Genomic DNA, 24,299 nt, shown 5'->3' on the forward strand with positions numbered 1-24,299 from the left:
AGGATTTTTTTCGGGTGTCTTGTTGATTTATGAATTATGTTGTGTGTTTTGTTTTAATTATAGTAGAATTTATGTGTGGACTGTGGATTATATGTTTGTTTTATTATTGTTATGCACTTATGTTTGAGACTTTGATACTTATTATTTGTTATGTTATTTTCAATGAAAAAGTTTATAATGATTAATTATAATTTTTTTTAGGATTAATAATTAATTTAAGATATTACTTTATATGTTAAAAAACTATTTCGATGAAATAATTTTATTATAAAGTAAAATAATCGTTAGTACTTAACAAGTTAGTACGTTAAATTGAATTTAATTATAAAAGAAAATATATAATTAAAAAAAAAAAAAGAGGCGGGTCGGCCCGCCAACCCGCCAATCCGCACTTTGGCGGGGCGGAATAGCAAGTTAGACCCATATTAGTTTAGTGGGGCGGGGCGGGGCAGGGCGGGGCGGGGCAGGGCGGGGCAGCCCGCTTTACCACCCCTAATTATTCTACTATCCCTAATCCCCACCAATATTTTGCAAACTACTAAATTATCCAAATCAGTGAGTGGTCTAAAAAATAAAAAACAAAATGTTAAAGACACTTATTGAAAACATAAAAGTAGAAATATTTTATAAAAAATGAAAATCATTTTCTCTATAACAAAATTCTACTTTGGTAAGAAAGGGAAACAAAAATGTCTACCACCATTCGATCAGGATGGTATATTGAAATTTAAGATACGTGGGAGACAATAAAAAAATCAATTAAAATAGTTTAAAATTATTTTATTTTGTATTTTTAATTATTATTTATTTTATTTTATATTTTTTAATTATTATTAAAATAATTAAATAATAAAAAAAAAAAACTAACATGTTGAACTAATATTTTGTTTTTATATTATTAGAAATTAGGGTAAAAAAATTTAGAATTTAGAATTCAGTATAAAAATATTTTTCTTGACCAAATATTCGTCAACAATAATAAATTTTGTTCCTCATGTAGTATTGTTCCTCAGTAAGATTATATATAATGAAGGTGTGTAATTATGAATGTTAATTAAATACGATAATTTTAGGTTATTTTTCCCAGCATTACCGATTGAAATTAGACCCTTTCGATATCTCTCATTAAATCATTTAACAGCACATTGTGAATCATTTTTGTTGGTAAAAAATTCATATCATAAACTAGACGAAACCAGATATATTTCAGTGCAGGTTGAGATTATGAACAAGTCACATACAGTTATATAAACAAATATGAGGGTGTTAATACTGTCTGAATGTAAGATTGAGGCGCCCTGGAGAGAGCATAATATCTTGAAGCAATTTCTTTGGTGCTGAGTTTGGTATGATTGATGAAACTCCATGGAAAATAAGCCTAGATACACCACCAAATATCACCACATCTCCTGAATCTAGAACTGCATTCTCCGCCTTATCCACATCCCTGTGATCACCATAAATAAATTCCGCCGAATCGCCAATGGAGAAGGACACAACAGGCAACCCCTTTTGGATACTCTCTGGCGTTTCGTCGCGATCCTGCGCAATTTGTTCCAATCCAATCATTTTTTAAAAAAGAAAGGAGTTTGTCAAATCATTCTTAGTTACCAAATAAGGTAAAAACTCAAGTGCAGTCAACTTTACTGAAGTTCGATAGCTGAAAACCGTTAAATAATTTGATTATATTTTTATCTTACAGCTCTCAGTTATCAATTTCACATAAAGTTGACTATACTTGAGTTTCTACCACCAAATAATGGCAAACAACAAAATTGAGCCGGATGAATAAAACAAAGTTGAGTACATAGATTTTCTCATGTATAAATCAACTTAGCAACTATGGTTCAAAATATAAGTATCAATTCCAAGTTGATCTAAATGTAGGATGGTGATAAGAGAATAATTTCAGTTACATCTAAAATTTTTTTGACCAAAGCCATAAAAATAGCAATCTTATTTAACCTACATTTAAGCAGAAAGTGTAAAGCAAATTATGCAATCTAAGTTTGTAGAATACAATGAAAAGTAGCTGACCTTATGAAGACCAAGCCTTCCATAGTTATTATAAAAGTTGACAATGCATATATCAGGAGACATTGAAGGGAGTATCCTCTCAGCATAGCTTACTCTGCATTCCTTTCTTATTAGATATTGTGCTTCTTGTATTGCTTTTACAACCAACTTTCTGAATCTCTCAGGAATACTGGGTGGATTACTACCATCAACTAGCCTCTTATTTCCGTACTTTCCGGTTTGAGGATCCCAGTCTAGACCAAGGCACATCATATGCAATCGAAGTTTAGCTCCATTCTCATAACTCGGCCGATAGAATCCTCCAGGACCAAGACCAAGCTCACGGCAGATTTTCACTATTTCCACCTACAATTATCAGAGCAATATGGCCTTAATTAACTACCATTTTTTCGATATAACGCAGACCAACTATGATGCGACATTCAGGATTAATGAGGCAAACTACAATGGATACTTTGAAAATATATTTAGTAGAGGAGTGCTAGGAGGCCAGCAATTTTTGTGTTTTGTAACCATCAATTGGCCACCAATAGTATTTTTAATGGTATGAGATTACATCTAACGGTGAGAGATCTTTCGTTTTTCTTTTGATGGTTAAGTGCTGGCCACAAAATACAAAAATTGCTGGCTCTTTAGACTTTTTCTATTTGGTATATTATATATTAACATAGTATCTAAGTTGGGTTGGTCGAGTGGTCAACTCACTCGTCTGCTTAAGTAACTGTTGGAGTTCGAATCTCGCCCTTGTGCATTCAGCCACCCCTACTCAAGTTACTATCATGAATTCTAAGTTTCTAACAGATACAATGAATAAATTAAAGGCTTAAGTCCAGTTAGACAAATTTCAACAATGCTTAAGAGAACAGAGTTCTTGAATCCTGGTTAATTTCAACAATTCATAGTGAAAGAAGTTAAGATCTCTATATCTAGTACCTGTTCATCATGTGTTAAGAACTTCTTCAATAGAACCATGCCAGGCCGCAGTATCATCCTCTCTTTTTCCCCTTCAATGCAGATTTCCTTGTTCTTTTCTTGCGGCGCATATCGTTTTCCATTGAAGAAGATATCAAATTGATTAACACGGAAGCTGGAAGCAGGTTTTGGTTTTGCAGTATCTGAATTGCGTTTAGTTGAAAAAGGAAGTGAAAAATTCTTGAGGTTAAGCGATACACGAATAGTTCCAACCATAATGAATTCTACTCTATTACCAGCTAATGGCGTGGTAACCTGAATTCAAATAACAGGAAATTAAGAACGAAGTAACGAGTTAATTAACATGCATGGAAATGAAAAGGATGATGAATAAGAAGAGAAAGTGAGAGGTTTTAATTACTCGGTGTTTGTTGGTGGCCATGCGGGTGCGGTTGTTGGTGTTAGGCGTCAACTAGAAACCATAAACATCGGAATGACGAAAAGAAGAAGAAGAAAAAGAAGAAGAAGAAGAAAACCAGGAACAAAAACCAAGACGAAGACGAAGAGGAAGAACAAGAGGTTCGCTTGTTTTTTGAAATAAAAAAATAAAAAAATAAAAATATCCCTTCATCAGTTCATCTAGTAAAAATAAATTTACGTATTGTTAATTTAAAATTATTAAATAATAATTTAATCCAACATATTAAATGAATAATTTAATCCAACATATTAAATAAATTTTTAATTAACAATTTCACGTAAAAACTAAATTATCATTTTGGGAATTTGTCAAGCTAACTTAAAGTACCAAGACTAATAATTAGCTCAACCGTTTAAATTAAATTTCCAAGTTAATTTTAATAAGAATCTAATTTTGATGCGGGATAGTACTTTTAAGTTTTAAATTGAAAATGAATTTTTAAAATTTTATAATCAAATATCTATTTTAATAAATTTTAATTATTAGATTAATTTTTAAATTTTTATTTTGCTGGAATTTTTTTTAACATTGTATCTAGGAAGCACCGATACGACACGCGATACGGATATGACACGACACGGATATGCCGACACCTTTTTTTATAAAAAATTGGATACGACACGTTTAGGATACATTGTGAATTAAAATTTAAATAATATATTAAATTAATAAAATATCATATTATAAATATAAGAGTAAATATAGTTGCATAAAAAAGTCTTAAAATTATGCAATTATTAAAAAAATAAAAAATTTTAAGCTAGTGAATAAATAAGCTATCAAAGACAAATGGTAAGTAGATTTAGGTTTTGATTTATTAATTATTTTATTTTTAAATTTAAATTTTGATTTGTTTTAATTTTAGAATATTTTAAAATTAAAAAGAAACAATTGGTTAATCGGGTCATAAAATCACAAAATCAATTGAAGATTTGTAGTCCAGCAGAAATATCTGTCTTGTAAACATCTTAATCGAATCGGACTCGTTTGGATTCGTGACAGCTCCACCAAAATTCTGCACCGCAAGAAGACACACCGTCGATACGCTCGTTTGAAGTATCCGTCGCGTGTCGGAATCGGATTCGCGTCCGACACGGATACGCCAGCACCATGAGAGAATCCGTGCTTCATAGCATTGTATTAATCGTTTTATATAAAAACACTGGTTTATTTAAAAATTCTTATATCTTTATTAAATAATAATAAAAAATTAATTTATATAACTTTTTATTAAAATTTAACATGAAAGTTAATTAGTCTAACAAATGTCAAGTTAACAAAAAAAATTAATTTTATGTTTTTGCATAAATAATCATAAAAGAAATATTATTAGATAGTTATGTAAAAGTTAAATTCTTTTAAAATAATTATTTTTAGTAAATAAAATATGTGATATTTTTAATCACACACACTTTAAAAATATGGTGTAATGGCCTAAAATATATGCAGGAAAACAAAAAAGGCAGAAGCAGTAATTGTTCCCTTACAATAAATAAATTATAAATATGTAAACGGTTAAATTGATTTTCAAAATTTTTTTATTTTGTCAAATAAGTCCACAAATATTTACTAAATCAAATTGCTTTTCAAAATTTTATTTATTGGTCAATGTTTACTAAATTAATGCTTTTCAAAATTCCTCTTCTTGATGCCATTCTTTTTTTATCTTCCTTTCATTAGGATTTTAATACTTTAGATATATTAAATCCCAATATATTTCTTATCATCTAGTATCAGTTATAGGTTGTAGATAAATTTTTATTTATCTGCACGTTTCAGGATTTTTGTTTAGTCTCTTTATTTTCAATTTCTGTAAATTTACTTTAGAGTTCCAAAAAAAAAATCTTATTTATTTTGGTTTTGCAATTATTCTATATCTTTAAGTCAGTGTCTGCCAAAAAAAAATAAAAAAAACCCAAAAAAAATCTAAAAAAAATTATGAAAAAAATTATGAGGAATTAGTTTGTGCCATCATCATACCACAATGAATTTTTTGAAAGATTTTGTAAGTTGCAACAAGGTTCACAATCAGTGATGGAGTACCACAAAGAGTTTCTATATTTGATGGACAAGGTTAATATTAAAAGAAGTCCAGAGGTTCTTATGAAATGATTTTTGTTTGGATTACGTGAAGAACTTGCAGATAAAGTCCAACGTTACCGTTACGCAACCATGGAGGATTTGGTCAAATTGGCCATTGACTGGGAGCAGGTGTAACAAATGATAGATCGCCATAACAAGAGGATTTCTTCTACACCTATCTTTCATTCTTCTTCAAAGCCAAAGATGAAAGAATTTGTTGAGTATGCTGTAGAGAGTGATGTGTCCTTGGAAGACTCAAAAGTGCAGAATTTTTTAACTGGGTTCTTGGGATGTGAGAAATTTAAAAATCTAGAGAGAAAACAAATAGAGAAAGAAAGTGAGTATTTGAGTGAAAAGGATCAATATTTAATTGAAAGTGATAGTTTTGAGAGAAACTATGAGAATAGTGAAAGAGAGGAGTCAATGAGTGACAAAGAAACTGAGAGCAATAAATACACTTGTGAGAGAGATCTAGAAAGTTCTAAATTAGACAAGAGTGCATTAGTGTCATTGAATTCCTTAGTTTCTCATACATCTAACCATGAAATTTCTAGTATTTTTGTATCAACTTTTCCAGACTTTGTAGATTCACTGATCAATTATGGAGGCATTAATATGATGAAAAGAAAGGAAGACAAATTGCACACTTTGGACAAGATGGTGAAAGTATGGTTGAAAAGATTGAACTTGCACACATGAAGGACATAGCCACAATTCAGTGGGTAGAGAAGAGTCATCAAACCAGAACAGGTATCTTAGAGGTCTAGTAGGAAAAACCTTTATCTATCTTTTATGTTTTCGCTGTGTCTCTTTATGCCAATAAATTCCTCTTCTTGATGCCATTCTTTTCTTGTCCCCTTTCCATTAGGATTTTAATACTTTGAATGTATGAAACCCCAATATATTTCTTATTAGTGTCACAAGCTTATGCCAATGGAAGCATTTGCATATACAGAAGTAATTGCCTTTGATACACAAGCTTATTCCATAGGTAAATTCCTAATAGTTATGCTTCTGATATGTGGCTTCATTATGTCACTTAGATTCTTTTACATCATGTACGTTGTGTGATTATATCCTGAAAAATTTATGTTTTAAATTTATGTAATGAGAAAAATGTTTAGCTTCTGGATTGGAGTCAAATTGGTAGTTTGCATGTTTAAAATTTCTGCATTTGCTTAGATCAGATGATGATGCTGATTCTATGAATGTGTTGGAGTTTAGTATTATATTTGACTATTGAGTTTGATTATCATGTTTACCGAGTTTGATTATATTTAGCATCATTGCTATATTTGACTACTGAGTTTGATTATACTCAGGTTAGTGCTTGACTACTAATTTTTCTTATTCATTCATAGAAAATTGAGAGCATTTTTATACCTGATTTGATTTTATTAAATTTTTTATTATCTATGTTTTTAGGTTGTTCCAAACATAGGATCACATTCTCCTCTGTGAAAGATTATGAAACTTTTTAGGTTATTCAAAATAGACAAATTACATACCAAATCTTGGTATGTTTTAGAGCTGGTTATCGAATATAAAAAATTGATCCACTAAAGAAGACAAATCCAACTTCCGAACAAAATTGTAAAGTTAGAATTATTGTAAAAAGGGATAAGAAGATGGAATATGTGTTAACCTTTGTGAATATCCAGCACAACCATGCTATTAGTCCTAGCATGGCAAAGACTATAAGAAATAACAGGGAACTAAGCTTGCATGCCAAACGGATAGTTGAGATCAATGATCAAGCCGGTGTTACAATAAGAAACACCTATCAAAGCTTAGCAACTGCTGCTGGTGGCTATAATAAATTAACTTTTACTCAAAAAGATCTTCGGAATCATGTAGGAAGAAGTGTCAGAGTGATAGAAAAAGAGGGGGATGCGCAATCATTAATGCAGTATTTTCATAGGATGCAAGAACAAAACCACAACTTCTTTTACGAAGTTAAATTGGATGAGCAACATCACATAAAGCATGCTTTTTGGGCTGATGCTAGAAGTCGTGCTGCTTATGAGTACTTTGGCGACGTTGTGAGCTTTGATACGACGTACCTAACAAATAGGTATGACACCACAATTATATATTTCAAGTTAATTATATGCACTTTGGTTTTTGCATGTGTTTAATGTATAGGGATAGGCTGAATAGAATGAATTTGCTACTACTGTGCATGATATACTAAGTTTGATTATGTGCTCTTATTTTTACATATGTTTGATGTATAGATAGGTACAATAGAATGATTTTGCTGCTATTGTGCATGTTATACTAAGTTTGATTATGTACTCTTGTTTTTGCATATGTTTGATGTATAGGAATAGATACAATAGAATGAATTTGATTATAGGTAGAATAGAATGAAACTGAGTTTGATTATATACTCCTGTTTTTTATTATAGGTATGATATGCCTTTTGGCACATTTGTTGGGGTTAACCACTATGGCCAATCATTGCTACTTGGTTGCGCTCTTCATTTGTTAGGGTTTAGGGTTTATATTTTTAATAAAAACTATTATAATCAAACTTAGTAGTAAAATAGAATTTTGAACCTGAATATAATCAAACTCGTTAAACATGTATAATCAAACTCAGCAGTCAAGCACAGAACCTGAGTATAATCAAACCCAATAAACATTTATAATCAAACTCAATAGTCAAATATAACACCGAATTTGACTATAATCAAACTCAATAAACCTTTATAATTAAACTCAGTAGTCATTTATAATCAAACTTAGCAGTCAAGCATTGAACCTTAGTATAATCAAACTCAGTAGATATATTCAATCAAACTCATTAGTCAAATATAGCACTAAACTTGAGTATAATCAAACTCAGTAAACATAATAATCAAACTCAAAAGTATTTATAGTTTATGATTTAGGATTTTTGGGTTTATGGATTTAGGGTTTAGGAGTTTAGGGTTTAGGATTTAGGCATTTAGGATTTAGGGTTTAGGGATTTAGGGGTTATGGAAGTATAATATCTGAATTTAATTAATTAAAGTTATATTATAATCAAACATACTTTAGATAATAGTCAAAGAAAAAATTAGTTTAAATGAAAAATATCTAAAGTACATATATGCACCCATTCAAACTTGACACCAACCTTTTTTATACTTGTTAGCTCCATCAATGAGGCCATCAACAATGCATCTAATCCAACAGAACTTCATTGGATTATCAACATCAATTACAAATGAAAAAATTTTATCCCGAGTCATTGTTGTATTTATTGGTAACAAAAATGTTATCAATGCATACAACAAAAAAGCTCTCCTAAATGTGGGAACCCCTCTTGAATTTTCTAACATGATTTGTTTCAAAGCATTTGGACTTTTATTCTTGAACTCTAAAAGCATGGGCTCATGTTCTTTAGTTACCTCCTTGAATGCTTTGAATGCTTCACCTGTTTTAAAGAAAATAATGAGAGAAACATGATTATAATCAAACTCGGTAAATATGTATAATCAAACTCATTGTATAATCTAACTCAGCACACATGTAAAATCAAACTTAAAGTAAAATCAAACTTAGTAAACATGTATAATCAAATTCAGTAAACATGTATAATCAAACTCAGAGTATAATCAAACTCAGTAGTCAACATGATAATCAAACTCAGCATAGCACGATATTTTTAACATCAATAGCTTCAATATGTAACAATTTCATCAAACAAGTCATCAGTAATGCAAGATTTAGATTCAATATATAGTTATACTCCTATACGAATCAAGTGATATTAAAACATGTTATACAACATGTTTGATTTTATACACTCAATTCTAATTAATAAAACCAAAAGATTTTAAAGAAATTTTAATTATTACCGTATGCAGGCATTCCGAAGACAGCTGCAACAGATTCCCAAGTAACATCTACTTTTCCTATTGGAGTGTGAAGATGATATTTGGAGGGATCATAGGTGTTTGCAAGGGCCAAAATCAAATCATAGTTTAAATTCTCCTTGGGAATACCCAAGAGGGATCCAAAACCTATTGCCTAGACCTCATTGCGTTGCGCATCATTCAAATAATCAGAAGAAAGTGTTGCTAACAAGTTTGGTGCGCATCTCGTGTCAACATAGCACTACATTAATGAAAATACTAATCATATTCAAATCAAATCATAGATATAAAATAGTAGCGTGCTCAGTTTCAATTCAAATTACCAACTTGCAATTAGTTAAAATGAATCCAATTAGTTATGCGTATCTTTTATACAATTATTTAAACAACATTAAAAAATCGTTGCTTGAAAATAAATCATTGTAATAGTTAAATAACCATCTTTTAAAATAATAAAAAGAATAAAGTATCGTTTTTGTCCCCAACGTTTGGGGTAAGTCCTATTTGTATTCCTAACGTTTAAATCGTCCTATTTGTATCCTTAACATTTATAAAAGTGATTCAATGTTATCCTACTATCAATTATACTAACAAATCAGATTATATTTTTCAATTATTCTCACTTGGATGTATTCATTTTCAATTAGGTCTCACTTGGATGTGTTCGATTTTAATATTATACCCACTATTTGTGTTTAGATTCAATTATGTCCCTAGAAAAGTAAATTATGTAAATGTTGTAGGAATTAGTTTCAACATTTGATGAGCTATTTTTCGGAGTAGATCATCGATTCTATCCCAAATATTTGTATTTTAACTTCAAGAAGGGATTTTTAAAACTCAAACTAAAGCGTTCATGATGTGTAATTGACGGCAGGATAACATTGAATCTCTTTTACAAACGTTAGGGATACAAATAGGACGATTTAAACGTTAGGGACACAAATAGGATTTACCCCAAACGTTGGGGACAAAAACGATACTTTACTCTAATAAAAAAACGATTTTATTTTGTTGCTGTAAATAGTTAAAAATTAAATTTCAACAGGAATACAGTAAAAAATCATTATCAATCTAAAACTATTTAAAAAAACGGTTTTAAGACGATGGAGTTACTAAAACTCATATTTGTTGTAATGAGCATTTCGCCTATCAGGATACACCGACCACGATTTTCTTCAACTTTTTCACCATATAGATTTTAACATTATTTTCCAGCCAAGTCCGATCATCAAATCCAAAAGATTCAAGTTCCTCCCACAAATTATGAAGTTCCTTAATAGCATCATCATTCATGTCCTTTACATCTTTATGACTCTTTAGAAAATGAAAAACTCTTCCCAAAGCCATGAATGACTTTTCAGTAAATTTTTCAGTACGATTTCTTCTTTTCACTCCTTCAATAAGTTTAGGATGCTTAGAACACGCTTCCTCCAATAGTTAAACAAAATATTTTCTTACTTTACATAAACTCTTGAAATCCACTAATTTGATGTTATTTCTTGTAATCAAAGGCATTATGCAATTGTTATTAGGATGATGTTGATAGTCATCATTCTCAACACAAACTTCAACCACGATAGCACAAGAATCGGTCACAAGAAACCCTTTGTTAGATCATGAAACTCAGTTGAAGTTATAAACGATGAGTAACCTGAACCACCTGAACCACTAAGTTTTCATATTATCTCCATATAAATGAAGTAAAAATTAAAAAAATTCGAATAATTTTGGATTGAATAGGATTATCTTCGAATATTTTTAAAATGGTAATATTAAATATATTAAAGTAAATGCAAAATAACCATAACATTTAAATAAATTCAAACATATTAATGAAGTTCAAAGAAATTAAGCCAAACACACTAATTACACTTAATTTTTTTGTTTTTGTGCTGAAAAAAATAAAGAAAAAGAGAAACAAAGAGCCTAAGTTAAATCATATTATAATATGTGCAACCAAGCCTCAGGAGGTTGAAGTAAGTAAATTCCTCTAATCACAATTACTTTGAACCCCAAATTTAACTTAAGAGAAAGTCTGTCGTAATTTTTAGGTCAAACACCTTGTCAATAAGAGATGCTCTTAATGCTTTGACGGAATATTCTAATAAGTCACTAGAGGAAAAACTTCAGCCGAGTCTTCCCTGTTTCACACACAATGAAATTAGTTCCATATTATAAGCTCATCACTAAACTAAATCATATTACCCAAAGTTCACACAGGAGCGCACTTATTCCCGAGACCATTCAAGCACTTCCAACCACCCATGTTCTTTTATGAGCCAACTCTACTGGAATTGAAAAAGACGCTACCATCACAATTTAATCACATTTAAATTAAGCCAGTCGATTGAAAAATATTATAGTAGGAATAAGCAATAAGAGGATATTTATATATACTAAATGGCAAAGCCTTAATTCCACTTTCAAAAATTCTCCTTTTTCTCCTTCAATATCCACATTTTTCCCATTTTTTTCGCCATATATTTTTTAACATCATTTTCCATCCAAATCAGATCATCAAATCCAAAAGATTTAAGCTGCTCCCACAAATCCTGAAACTCTTCATCATAAGTATCATCATTCATGTCTTTTACATCTTTATAACTCTTTAAAAAATGTAGAACTCTTCCCAAAGCCATAAATAATCTTTCAGTAAAATTTTCACTCCAATTTCTCCTTTTCACTCCTCTAACATCTTCAGGATGTTTAGAACACGCTTCCTCGAATAGTTGAACAAAATCTTTTCGTACTTTGCATAAACCCTTGAAATCCACTAAGTTGTTGTTGTTGTTATATTTTGTAACCAAAGACATTATGTGATTATCATTAGGATGTCGATGACCATCATTCTCAATACAAACTTCAACCACGATAGTACAAGTATCCTAATCAAATTCATAAAACTAATAGATTCTTAAGAAATAAGACATGTTTGATTTGAGTTTCTATTTTTTTTACCTTTTGTTTGTATAATTTGTGTGATACAGTACACAAACTCTTAGATTTTTCATAAATATAATAACCTCTCTAAAAAAAAGGAGATTAATATTAGCTTCAATAGAAATAAGTGTCACGTTTCACAAAATTTCTGCAATTGTGTGAGTTAATTGATAATCTTCCTTCTTTGTGCAACTCAACCAAAACTAGTTAGGACTGTTTATGGTGCAAGAAATTATGTTATTGCACAAGGATTCACTTGTTCCTTACAATCTCTGCATAGATTAAGTGAAATTTCAACAAAATAAGTGAGTCTATGGTCCATATCCTAGTTCACCATCCAAATCTCTCTCTTCAAAACCTTCTTCAACTTTCACCAATTCATTTCTTGCCATTTCAAGATCAACTTCTACGGTAGCAACCATTGCCTTCAGCTTCTTCATTTGCATCTCCAGAGCAACCACATTCTCCTTCACATTTTTCACCTTAGTGGATCTTTCCATATAATCATTGGAACTTGTGTTTGCTGCTCCTTCTTGCTTTTTTTCTTTCTTTGATTTCGTGGAGTCTTCTTGTCTCAATTCCTCTGTTGTTTTTTCTTCTTCCCTCAATTCTTTTTTACCCTTCTTAGGGCTGTCGACCACTTTTTTCTTTTCACTTTGCTCTTTTTCCGCTTTAGTAGCCTCTTTTACAACCCTTTTCTTTGGTCGAACTGGTCGTTTAAGCACAGGTTGTTCTTCTTTTGACTTAACCAGCCCCTATAACACATGCATAATTAGTGAAAATTCATTCATTATGGATAGAAAATGAAATTTTATTGAACGGATAATGTAAGTACCGATGAACTTTTTCTTTCTAATGCTATTTGGGCAGAAAGAAGTTCCTTTGTCCAATGGGGAAGCCAAGGCGATTGTGGTTCTTTCTCAAAATCAAAGGGTCCATATTTTTGCTTATGGAAGTATAATATCTGAATTCAATTAATTAAAGTTATATTATAATCAAACATGTTTTAGAGAACAGTTAAAGAAAAAATTAGTTTAAATGAAAAATACCTGAAGCACATATATGCACCCATTCAAACTTGACACCAATCCTTTTTTATACTTGTTAGCTCCATCAATAAGGCCATCAACAATGCATCTAATCCAACAGTACTTCATTGGATTATCAACATCAATTACAAATGGAAAAATTTTATCCCGAGTCATTGTTGTATTTATTGGTAACAAAAATGTTATCAATGCATACAACAAAAAAGCTCTCCTAAATGTGGGACCCCCTCTTGGATTTTCTAACATAATTTGTTTCAAAGCATTTGGACTTTTTTTCTTGAACTCTAAAAGCATGGACTTATGCTCTTTAGTTACCTCCTTGAATGGGTCACCTGTTTTAAAGAAAATAATGGGAGAAACATGATTATAATCAAACTCGGTAAGCATGTATAATCAAATTAATAGTATAATCAAACTTAGTACACATGTATAATCAAACTCAAAGTAAAATTGAACTTAATAAACACGTATAATCAAATTCAGTAAACATGTATAATCAAACTCAGGGTATAATCAAACTCAATAGTCAACATGATAATCAAACTCAGCATAGCACGATATTATTAACATCAATAGCTTCAATATGTAAAAATTTCATCAAGCAAGTCATCAGTAATGCAAGATTTAGATTCAATATATAGTTATACTTCTATACGAATCAAGTGATATTAAAACATGTTATACAGCATGTTTGATTTTATACACTCAATCTTAATTAATAAAACTAAAAGATCTTAAAGAAATTTTAATTATTACCGTATGCAGGCATTCCGAAGACAGCTGCAACAGATTCCCAAGTAACATCTACTTTTCCTATTGGAGTGTGAAGATGATATTTGGAGGGATCATATGCATTTGCAAGGGCCAAAATCAAATCATGGTTTAAATTCCCCTTAGGAATACCCAAGAGGGATCCAAAACCCATTGCTCGGACCTCATTGCGTTGCGCATCATTCAAATAATCAGAAGAAAGTGTCGCTAACAAGTTTGGTGCGCATCTCGTGTCAACATAGCACTACATTAATGAAAATACTAATCATATTCAAATCAAATCATAGATATAAAGTAGTAGCGTGCTCAGTTTCAATTCAAATTACCAACTTGCAATTAGTTAAAATAATAAATATTTCAGTAAGGCAATAATGTAACATCCATATGAATAACATTGTAATCAAACTATGTAGTTGCTATATAAAATGAGAATAGTAGAATACTGAATCTCCTTTTTTTCCTTAGTAATTACCATTACTGCATTGACAGGGGAAAAAAGGATCAGATCAGAGTTCCTATTAGTGACTATATATAACAAGAAGGAATGCTGTTTCTTGAATTGTGACAACCTAATTGATGATGAACTGGTTTCCAACTAAAAGAACCTGCAGATTCTTCGTGGACTCAACACTGCATTCAGTGGTTATTATTTCTAAAATTCAGAAATAATAATCAAACACTAAAATACAGCATGTGTTAGCTAAAGTGGCATTTGTTTCGTTGTGTAAACTAATATTTAGTAATGCACTCTGCATAATAAAATCAAAGCATGTAAAGACCTTATCAGATGGAAAAAATATCTAGCATAGAAGATAAAAACAATAAAGACAAAATACCTTTCTCCACTCCATCTCCTTCGAAGTTTCTTTGGATACATTTTTTCTTTTTTTATCTTTGGTGTCCCTATTTTCTGGTTCTTTTTCTACTTGTTTTGGTGCAGTCTTCTTTCGCATATTTCAAAACTAGCAAATTAAACAACCAAAATTCAATCAAATTCAAAAAGTAAAAAAAAAAGTTAATACAAATAATCAAATATAGCACTGTGTTTGAGCATAATCAAACCCAGCAAACACATATAATCAAACTCAGCAATTAAATGTAGCATTGAATCTGAATATAATCAAACTCAAAATATAATCAAACTTAGTAAACTTTTTGTTGTTTACTTTGAAGCCTTGTGTCTATGTTGCTGCTACACTCTCTGTTTTATTTCTTAATTAAATTAAACTATGGTGCTTCTTTACTTTTTCTTATTTAATTCATGAATATGTTAATTAGATTGATGATTAAAGAATAAATTTAATTTTTAATTTTAAAATTGAGACTAGATTGGATATATGTTTAAATTCAGGACAAAACTTATAATTAGATTGGGGAGTTCTCCAGTTATCCTTTTTGGTATGGATATATGAACACTCATAGGTAGATAATGAACTAGCTCATGACTACAAGTGTGACATAGCGGTTGGTAAGGTCTTGCTCGAAGTAAAAAAACACACTATCCATTTTAATCAATTCATACTCTATAGTGGTAAATTGATGACTTTAGAGTGAGACCAATCCAAATTTTGTGCATATCCTGAAATCAAACAAGACCAGAAAAAAGTGTTCCTTTCGGATATTTCAGCAAATAGCTTCTGTGCGCATACTAATCAAACGGAGCATAATCAAACTCATTCAGTATAATAATTAAACATATTCCAACTCCTATCACAAAAATTCAATTATAATCAATTAATAGTCTACTAATAATCAGTTGTTAAAATTAGCTAACTGAGACTTCAATTCAAAATCCTAACTTAAATATTTTTAGTACATACTATGCACAATACAAATTCATTTATAGAAACTCAAAATGAAGAAGGAAAATGCAATTGAAGAAGCTCATAGAAACTCAAAAAAACAAGAAAAATGCCATGGAAGAAGCTGATAGAATAAAACAATAAAAATACAAGAAAAATGCAAAATCAAACAAGGAATAGAAATTTACCTTGTAGAATTAAACAAGGAAAATGCAGTCGATGAAATTCGCGCTTGAGACAGAGAGCACCACGCCCAAGACAGAGGGAGGAGAATCACAACTACGTCTGAAATAGAGCGAAGGAGAATCGTGACACTGGAGAGAAAAGGAAAGAGAGTCGTGCCGCCAGAGAGAATCACCGTTGAAAATGAGGATGGGGAAGAAGAATCACAGTCGGAGAGTGAGAGTGAAAGTGAGAGTAAGGGAAGTAGAGAAAAAGAACATTGTTTCAGCAAACGCGTGAGAGTAATATTCAGAGTGAGGTTTTTATTTTTAAGTTTTGAATTTTGTATTTTTTATTGTATATATATAAAAATACAATGACCGAATTGGTGGCTGAAAGTGATGTGCATATAGCACAACCAATATTAAAACTTTTTAATTAACAATTTAACATAAAAACTAAATTATCTTTTTGGGAATTTGTCAAGCTAACTTAAAGTACCAAGACTAATAATTAGCTCAACCGTTTAAATTAAACTTCAAATTTCCAAGTCAATTTTAAGAAGAATCTAATTTTGATGTTCGGGATAGTACTTTTAAGTTTTAAATTGAAAATGAATTTTTTTAATTTTTTAATCAAATATCTATTTTAATAAATTTTAATCATTAGATTAATTTTTAAATTTTTATTTTGCTGAAAAATTTTTTTACATTGTATTAATCGTTTTATATAAAAAGATTGGTTTATTTAAAAATTCTTATATCTTTATTAAATAATAAAAAATTAATTTATATAAATTTTTATTAAAATTTAACCTGAGAGTTAATTAGTCTAACAAATGTCATGTTAACAAAAAAAATTAATTTTATGGTTTTGTGTAAATAATCATAAAAAAGGAATATTATTAAATAGTTATGTAAAAGTTAAATTCTTTTAAAATAATTAGTTTTAGTAAATAAAATATGTGATATTTTTTAATCACTCACACTTTAAAAATATGGTGTAATGGCCTAAAATATATGCAGGAAAACAAAAAAGGCAGAAGAAGTAATTATTCCCTTACAATAAATAAATTATAAATATGTAAATGGTTAAATTGGTTTTCAAAATTGTTTTATTGGTCAAATAAGTCCACAAATATTTACTAAATCAAATTGCTTTTCAAGATTTTATTTATTGGTCAATGTTTACTGAATTAATGCTTTTATACACCAAACAATCTGTATATCTATTACATTTTCTATTGACATTTACAAAAAATTCACTTCAATTTCACATAAAAACTAAATTATCATTTTGGGAATTTGTCAAGCTAACTTAAAGTACCAAGACTAATAATTAGCTCAACCGTTTAAATTAAACTTCAAATTTCCAAGTCAATTTTAAGAAGAATCTAATTTATTTTGATGTTCTTTTAAGTTTTAAATTGAAAATGAATTTTTTAAATTTTTTAATCAAATATCTATTTTAATAAATTTTAATCATTAGATTAATTTTTAAATTTTATTTTGCTGAAAAAAATTTTTTACATTGTATTAATGGTTTTATATAAAAAGACTGATTTATTTAAAAATTCTTATATCTTTATTAAATAATAAAAAAATTAATTTATATAAATTTTTATTAAAATTTAAGATGAGAGTTAATTAGTCTAACAAATGTCATGTTAACAAAAAAAATTAATTTTATGTTTTTGTGTAAATAATCATAAAAAAGGAATATTATTAGATAGTTATGTAAAAGTTAAATTCTTTTAAAATAATTAGTTTTAGTAAATAAAATATGTGATATTTTTTAATCACTCACATTTTAAAAATAAGGTGTAATGGCCTAAAATATATGCAGGAAAACAAAAAAAGGCAGAAGAAGTAATTATTCCCTTACAATAAATAAATTATAAATATGTAAATGGTTAAATTGGTTTTCAAAATTGTTTTATTGGTTAAATAAGTCCATAAATATTTACTAAATCAAATTGCTTTTCAAAATTTTATTTATTGGTCAATGTTTACTGAAATTAATGCTTTTATACACCAGACAGTTAAATCCTAAAATGGTCTCTGAGATTGGCGTTATGCACTAAAATCGTCCCTGAGATTCCAATTGCACTAATTACGTCCCTGAGATTAAAAAAAATGCACCATATTAGTCCCTGACCCATTTTCCATTAACGACGTGATGACATGGCATGATGACGTGGACTGTAAGTGACACATGTCACTTCATGATTTGGCTACATGTAATGGTATGATGATGTGGTGACCAGTGACACGTGGTATGCTGACGTGGATGGTTGTGCCACATGTCACAATGTTATTTGGCCACGTGTCCATTTGTGCCACGTGTCGCAATAGTATTTGTCCACGTGTCATCCATTATATCATCGTTCTATATGTACTAAATTAGTCCCTCACTCTGCATTAAGTGACTCACTTTAGTCCCTGAAATTAAATGTCGTGCACCAAACTAGCCCCTTCACCAATTTTTTCTCATTTTTTTTAAATTTAAAATTTTAATATATTGGATACACTAATTTCAATTCTATTTTTTCATATATCGTTTAAATACAAGTGCTTTCATAAAAATTTTTAAGATTATAGTTTTAATTATATAATTTTTTTAAATAATTTAATATTGGTAAATTTTGTAATATATAAGTATGTTATGATAAAAAAATAATTATATGATTGATTAGACACATTTTTCATAAAAAAATATGTATTTTTAACAAGAAACTAATAATTAAAATAAACATTTATTTCTTATGAAATATACGTTTTCGTTATGTGTAAATAAGCTAGATTGAAGTCACTTCAAGCACCCTCACTACCATCTTTGATCTCTGCAGTCTAGACGAAAGAGGTCGGAGATGGTAATGAGGGAAGCTTGAAATGCCTTCACGTCAACTCCAATACGGCGGTTATTAGGGGTATCCGCAAGAAAAAAAAATATTTTATAAAAGTACTGGAAAGAGGTCAGAGATGGTAGTGAAGGTGCTTGAAAAGCCTTCACGTCAACTCCAAGTCGGCGGTTAGAGTATTCGTAAGAGAAAAAATATTTTATAAAAATATTTTTATTTGAAGAACATGTGAAAAAATAGAATTGAAATTAATGCATTAAAAAATATTAAGAATTTTGAATTTATAAAAAAAAATAAAAAAAACTGGTGAAGGGACTAGTTTGGTGCACGACATTTAATTTCAAGGACTAAAATGAGTCACTTAATGCAAAGTGAGGGACTAATTTGGTGCATATAGAACGATGACATAATGGATGACACGTGGACGAATACTGTTGCGACGCGTGGCACAAACGGACACGTGGCCAAATAACATTGTGACATGTGGTACAACCATCCACGTCAGCATGCCACGTGTCACTGGTCACTACATCATCATACCATTACACGTGGCCAAATCATGAAGTGACACGTGTCACTTACAGTCCACGTCATCATGCCATGTCATCACGTCGTTAATGAAAAATAGATCAGGGACTAATATGGTGCATTTTTTTCAATCTCAGAGAAGTAATTGGTACAATTGGAATCTCAGAGACGATTTTAGTGCATAACGCTAATCTCAGAGACTATTTTGAAGTTTAACTCCCAGACAATCTGTATATCTATTACATTTTCTATTCACATTTACAAAAAATTCACTTTTTATATGATAATATAAAGTGCTTTAACTTGCGTTTTCATTTTTTATTTTTATTTTTAGTATTTTTTGTATTTTTGAATTTTATTAAAAAATAAAAATAAAAATAAAAATAAAATTTTATCATTTTATTGTTTTTATTTTTTTATAAAATTTAAAAAACAAAAAAATAAAATAAAAAATAAAAAATACACACCAAACATATTTTAAAGGTTAAATTACACAGTTAGTCTTTACATTTTTACTGAAATTGCAAATTGGTTTCTACAATTTAAAAGTTTGTAATTGGAACCCTAAACAAAATTAAATTTTGTAATTTAGTCCCTGCCGTTCAAACAACGTTTGATTTAACAGAATATTCCTCAGCATATTCGCTATTTTAAACATGTGAGTTGCACGTGTTTAACAGTAAGGACTAATTTGTAATTTTAGTAAAAATATAGGGACCAACACTATAATTTAACTATTTAAAAATGACCAAAAAATTCCTAACCCACTCCCACCCCCTCCTCCAGTCCTCTCACTATCATTTCTCCACTTTTCAAAACAGAGGAAAAAGAGGAAATAGCATCATGAATTGAAGGAACACGTTGCTTCTCAACACTCTCCTCTTCTTCTTCATCCTCAACTCCATTTCTCTCTTTCTCTACTTCCTCACATACTCTTCCAATTCTTCACGCTCCAATGCCAACCTTCACAATCAAGTTCCTCTCTTAAGATCGCAGCAGCAACAACAATCGCGCCATCACTCTTCAAAGCCATGGCCAATTCTCCCTTCTTACCTTCCTTGGACCGATGCCGAAGACTCTAAGGCCAACGCCATAACCTGCTCCTGTGAAGGCTACTTCGGAAACGGCTTCAGTGGAGACTCATTGGCGGTGAACACACGGCAAATAACGTTACTGCGGGGAGCGACGCCACCGTGGTAGGAAAACTCCTCAAAACTGAAGGCTTCTACGACGTTGTTGAAGTCAGAGGGGTTTTGGATCGGGAATCCCTTGAACACCACGACCTCTTTCCCAAATTAGAGAATCCAGGTACTCTCTATTATTCTTGATAGACTCCGTAAGTAACACTATCATTGTTGCAGGAGGAGCCACCACTGCTGGAAACCTAACTCCATCGTAAACTTCTGCTGTGGAACCTGGATCTTCATGAATGCCTCTGATACTACCATCCTCGATTGATCTCACTGTTAACTCTGAAATGGTTATTATTGAAGAGAAAATGATAAATTATATGATATATATTTTATCAAATAACAAATTTGAATAATAATACAAGAGAGAAAGATTTTGTTTGTGATGAGGTGAAGTCCTTGATTATTGCTAATTTAAATATAATTGGGTTGAATTGAATTGAGTTTAGACATGATTCATGATTCAACGATTCTGGAATTGTGGTTGTTGAAGCCGTATTGTTATTGTTAAAAAAGAACAGAAATTCTGAAGAGAGGTGAAGGAAAAAAAGTGGAAAAGAAGAAGAGGATATTATGGTAAATGTGGATTTTTTTTTTACGGTAAACGTTATTGAGGAACTAATTAAAAAATTTAATTTTGTTTAGGGACTCAATTACAAACTTTTAAAATGGAAGGACCAATTTGTAATTCCAGTGAAAATATAGAGACTAGTTGTATAATTTAACCTATTTTAAAAGTTGAGTATTTTTTGTCAAGTATGACAATAAAACTATATAAGCTTGGTATCTTATTTTTTTTGGTCGGGTCGGTATGGGTAAGGTTGTTATATAGGCCATTGTTAGGCCCGGTCTTGAAAGATTTATGCCACATAGAAATGGGCCGAATAATTTGGAAGCTAGCCTAAAACCAAATGGAAAATAAAGGTACTACTATTTCATAAAGATAAAAACTCTGACAAAAAAAAGGAAAAAAAACTGAATAACAACTACAGCAGGTTCGATACCACAAAGAAAAACTACAGCAAGTTGCAACTGAGACTAAATACAGATAAAAGATTTGTAAGCCTTCATGACCAGAAAAAAAAAATCATAAGCCTTTGATCAACCTGCATTAGGATTCAAATTCCAGGAGTGGAATATATAAAATTCTTTTAGTGTGCGTAAGTGTGGTGAGTGTGGTGTAGACCAAAAAAAAAAAAAAAAAAAAAACTACAGCAGGTTTAATAAGTTATCGTAGAAACCAATGAAGATATCCTTGAATATGAAGACTTTGCAAGAGTTGAAATGATAGATCTCTGACCAAGATAAATAATAATAATAATAATAATAATATACTCTTTATTTATTTATATGTATATATATTTTTTGTATATTTTCTAGTTCTAATATTATTAAAAGTAATTGATGAAAAGTGAAAAAACAAAACATAAAAAAATAAAAAAATCCTTTTATATTATAAAAAAGATATATAAAAAAGTATAAAGAATAATTTAAATATCATTTTTTTATCAAACCTACTATAATTAGGAGTGGCAATGGGACGGGTGTTTGTCCTACCCGACCTCCATCAATTAATAATTCGCATAGAATCTGCCCTACTCGTATCAATGAGTAGTAATAAAAAGTTGAATTCTAATCCGTCCCACTTCTATCCATCCTTATAATTATTAAAATCCAACAAATAAAATTAAAATAAAAATTTAAATATAATACAATATTATTAATTATTTTACTAATTATTTTATTACCTAAATCAGATCCCGTCCCATCCCGCTCAAAATTCTGCTCTGCACCAAAACACGTAATTACTTGTCCTGAACGGATAAGAACGAAATGAATACCCACAAATTCGAATAGTGTTGCTACTCCTAACTATAATCCTTAATTATTAATAATTGTATGAGAATATTATCCCTTTCCATGTTACTCATGGAGTAACATGACCTTTTTTATCTTAAAATTATCATCATCTTCTTCCTTGATAATACAGAAGTGAGATAGATGAAAGATTTAATTTAATCCATGTCAAGTGGTTACCATTTAATGTTTATCTAATTCTTGGATAATCAGACATAAATTCTCGAATATATATCTGTCTACTATAGTCAACGCCTAATTCTAATCTAGTCCAAGTTTACTTTTTGGTGAATATAAGGCTAACCATGAAATCATCTATATATATACGTCACCTCTAAAGATCAAACACAAGATATAATGCTTAAGCTAGCAATCCAAATGATGACTAATGCTTTCATTAAGCCTTATGATTTCAATAATGTTCACCTAATTAAACTATCTTGGTTATGCAAACATGGAATAAGTTCAAAACATTAAATTATAAGTGATTCAGATCGATCACTATAAGTTTAGTCAAATGTTGCTTTCGCATATACAACCAACCTCATTGATTGAATGGAGAATAAATTGATATTATATTTTAAAAACTAAAAGCAGTGACATGATGGTAAAAGTAAAATTTCTAATAGAATCATTATGAAAGACAAATTTCAGAAGAATAAAATGCCTGATTGATAAATTATGTCAGAATAATTAAATGTTATTTGAAGACAATTACATATTACTAAAACACTGTCATGCAAATTATATTTTAAATTTTATTACTTATACCGAACTTTACAATAGAAGATGTTCATGAATTAATTGAAGTAAAAACAGATTGGGCATGAATCAAATTAATTAATCCAGTTTCACCCAAACCAAGATATGTACTATTAACTTTTTGCCCTAACAAAAATTGTAGGAAATAATAATAGATAGGAACATAAATCTAGGCGACAAAAATTGATCATAGGTACCCAAATTGAGTTATTAACAAAATTTATTTGTACCCACGTAAGGGCAAACATATAATTCCAACAATTGTGAGTTGTGAAGAATTCCAATCTGAAATATATAAACATGTGGTAGGGTTGTAAAAAAATGTTAATGTAACATCATATGACAATTGAAAATGATATCCACCAAATTATGCAATTCACAACAAATTCCAAAAAAAACATGTAACTAATAATCCATTGTGTACTTCTTGCCAAACTTGGCATAATATAATCAGAGAATAATATTACTTTCTTATAAAAAAAAATTAAACTTTGTTTGAGTTATGCTATTAATAGATTTTAAAAAAAAAAAAACATACAAATAAATCTCATAGTTCATATACTATTTACTTCAGCACTTTTAAGATCTGACATGATCTTTTTTTAACACTCGAATTCTAAAACTTTTATGATTTTGATTTAAAAATTTCTCTTAAACTCTTATGTTTATTTAGATGTTAAAATAATTTTATTATATTGCCTTCATAAGAGTTTGTTATAGAGTAGTATTTAAAAAAAAAAAAACTAAGAAAAAGTCTATACATTTAATTATGTGCATCATATAATACAAGATACATTCTATTTATAAGTGTTAAATAATAAAAAATAACTACTTGATTTAATCAAATATAAATAATTATTTAAATATATAATAAACACAGATAATTAATTTTTAATTAATCAAGATTAACAAATTTTTGTTGTAAATTTATTTTTTAATTTTATTTTTTGGAGGATTCTTTTGTGTTTATTTTTTTAGAGGATTTAAAATTTATAGT

The 24,299-nt window shown here is 29.7% G+C and overlaps 1 protein-coding gene across 1 annotated transcript; it reads right to left on the reverse strand.

Annotated features, from left to right (window-relative positions):
* Positions 1 to 1,155: 1,155 nt before the first annotated feature.
* LOC112728128 (DNA N(6)-methyladenine demethylase ALKBH1D) lies at positions 1,156 to 3,605 on the reverse strand. The gene is made up of 4 exons (XM_025778142.2): positions 3,371 to 3,605; positions 2,971 to 3,264; positions 2,038 to 2,382; positions 1,156 to 1,542 (listed from the first exon to the last, which is right to left on the reverse strand). The coding sequence occupies exons 1-4, from the start codon at positions 3,389 to 3,391 to the stop codon at positions 1,267 to 1,269; spliced, it is 936 nt and encodes a 311-aa protein (XP_025633927.1). The 5' UTR covers positions 3,392 to 3,605; the 3' UTR covers positions 1,156 to 1,266.
* Between the last annotated feature and the right edge of the window lie 20,694 nt (positions 3,606 to 24,299).

The sequence above is a fragment of the Arachis hypogaea genome, chromosome 12, assembly GCF_003086295.3.
Source record: "Arachis hypogaea cultivar Tifrunner chromosome 12, arahy.Tifrunner.gnm2.J5K5, whole genome shotgun sequence".
Taxonomy (NCBI): domain Eukaryota; kingdom Viridiplantae; phylum Streptophyta; class Magnoliopsida; order Fabales; family Fabaceae; genus Arachis; species Arachis hypogaea.

What these genes read in the sequence shown, in the direction of transcription:
- LOC112728128 (XM_025778142.2), bottom strand. Translation starts at nt 3,391, where the DNA reads ATGGCCACCAACAAACACCGA. An exon ending in TGGCCACCAACAAACACCGA is followed by an intron (nt 3,265 to 3,370) that starts GTAATTAAAACC and finishes ATTTGAATTCAG; the next exon opens with GTTACCACGCCATTAGCTGG. An exon ending in TCTTAACACATGATGAACAG is followed by an intron (nt 2,383 to 2,970) that starts GTACTAGATATA and finishes TGATAATTGTAG; the next exon opens with GTGGAAATAGTGAAAATCTG.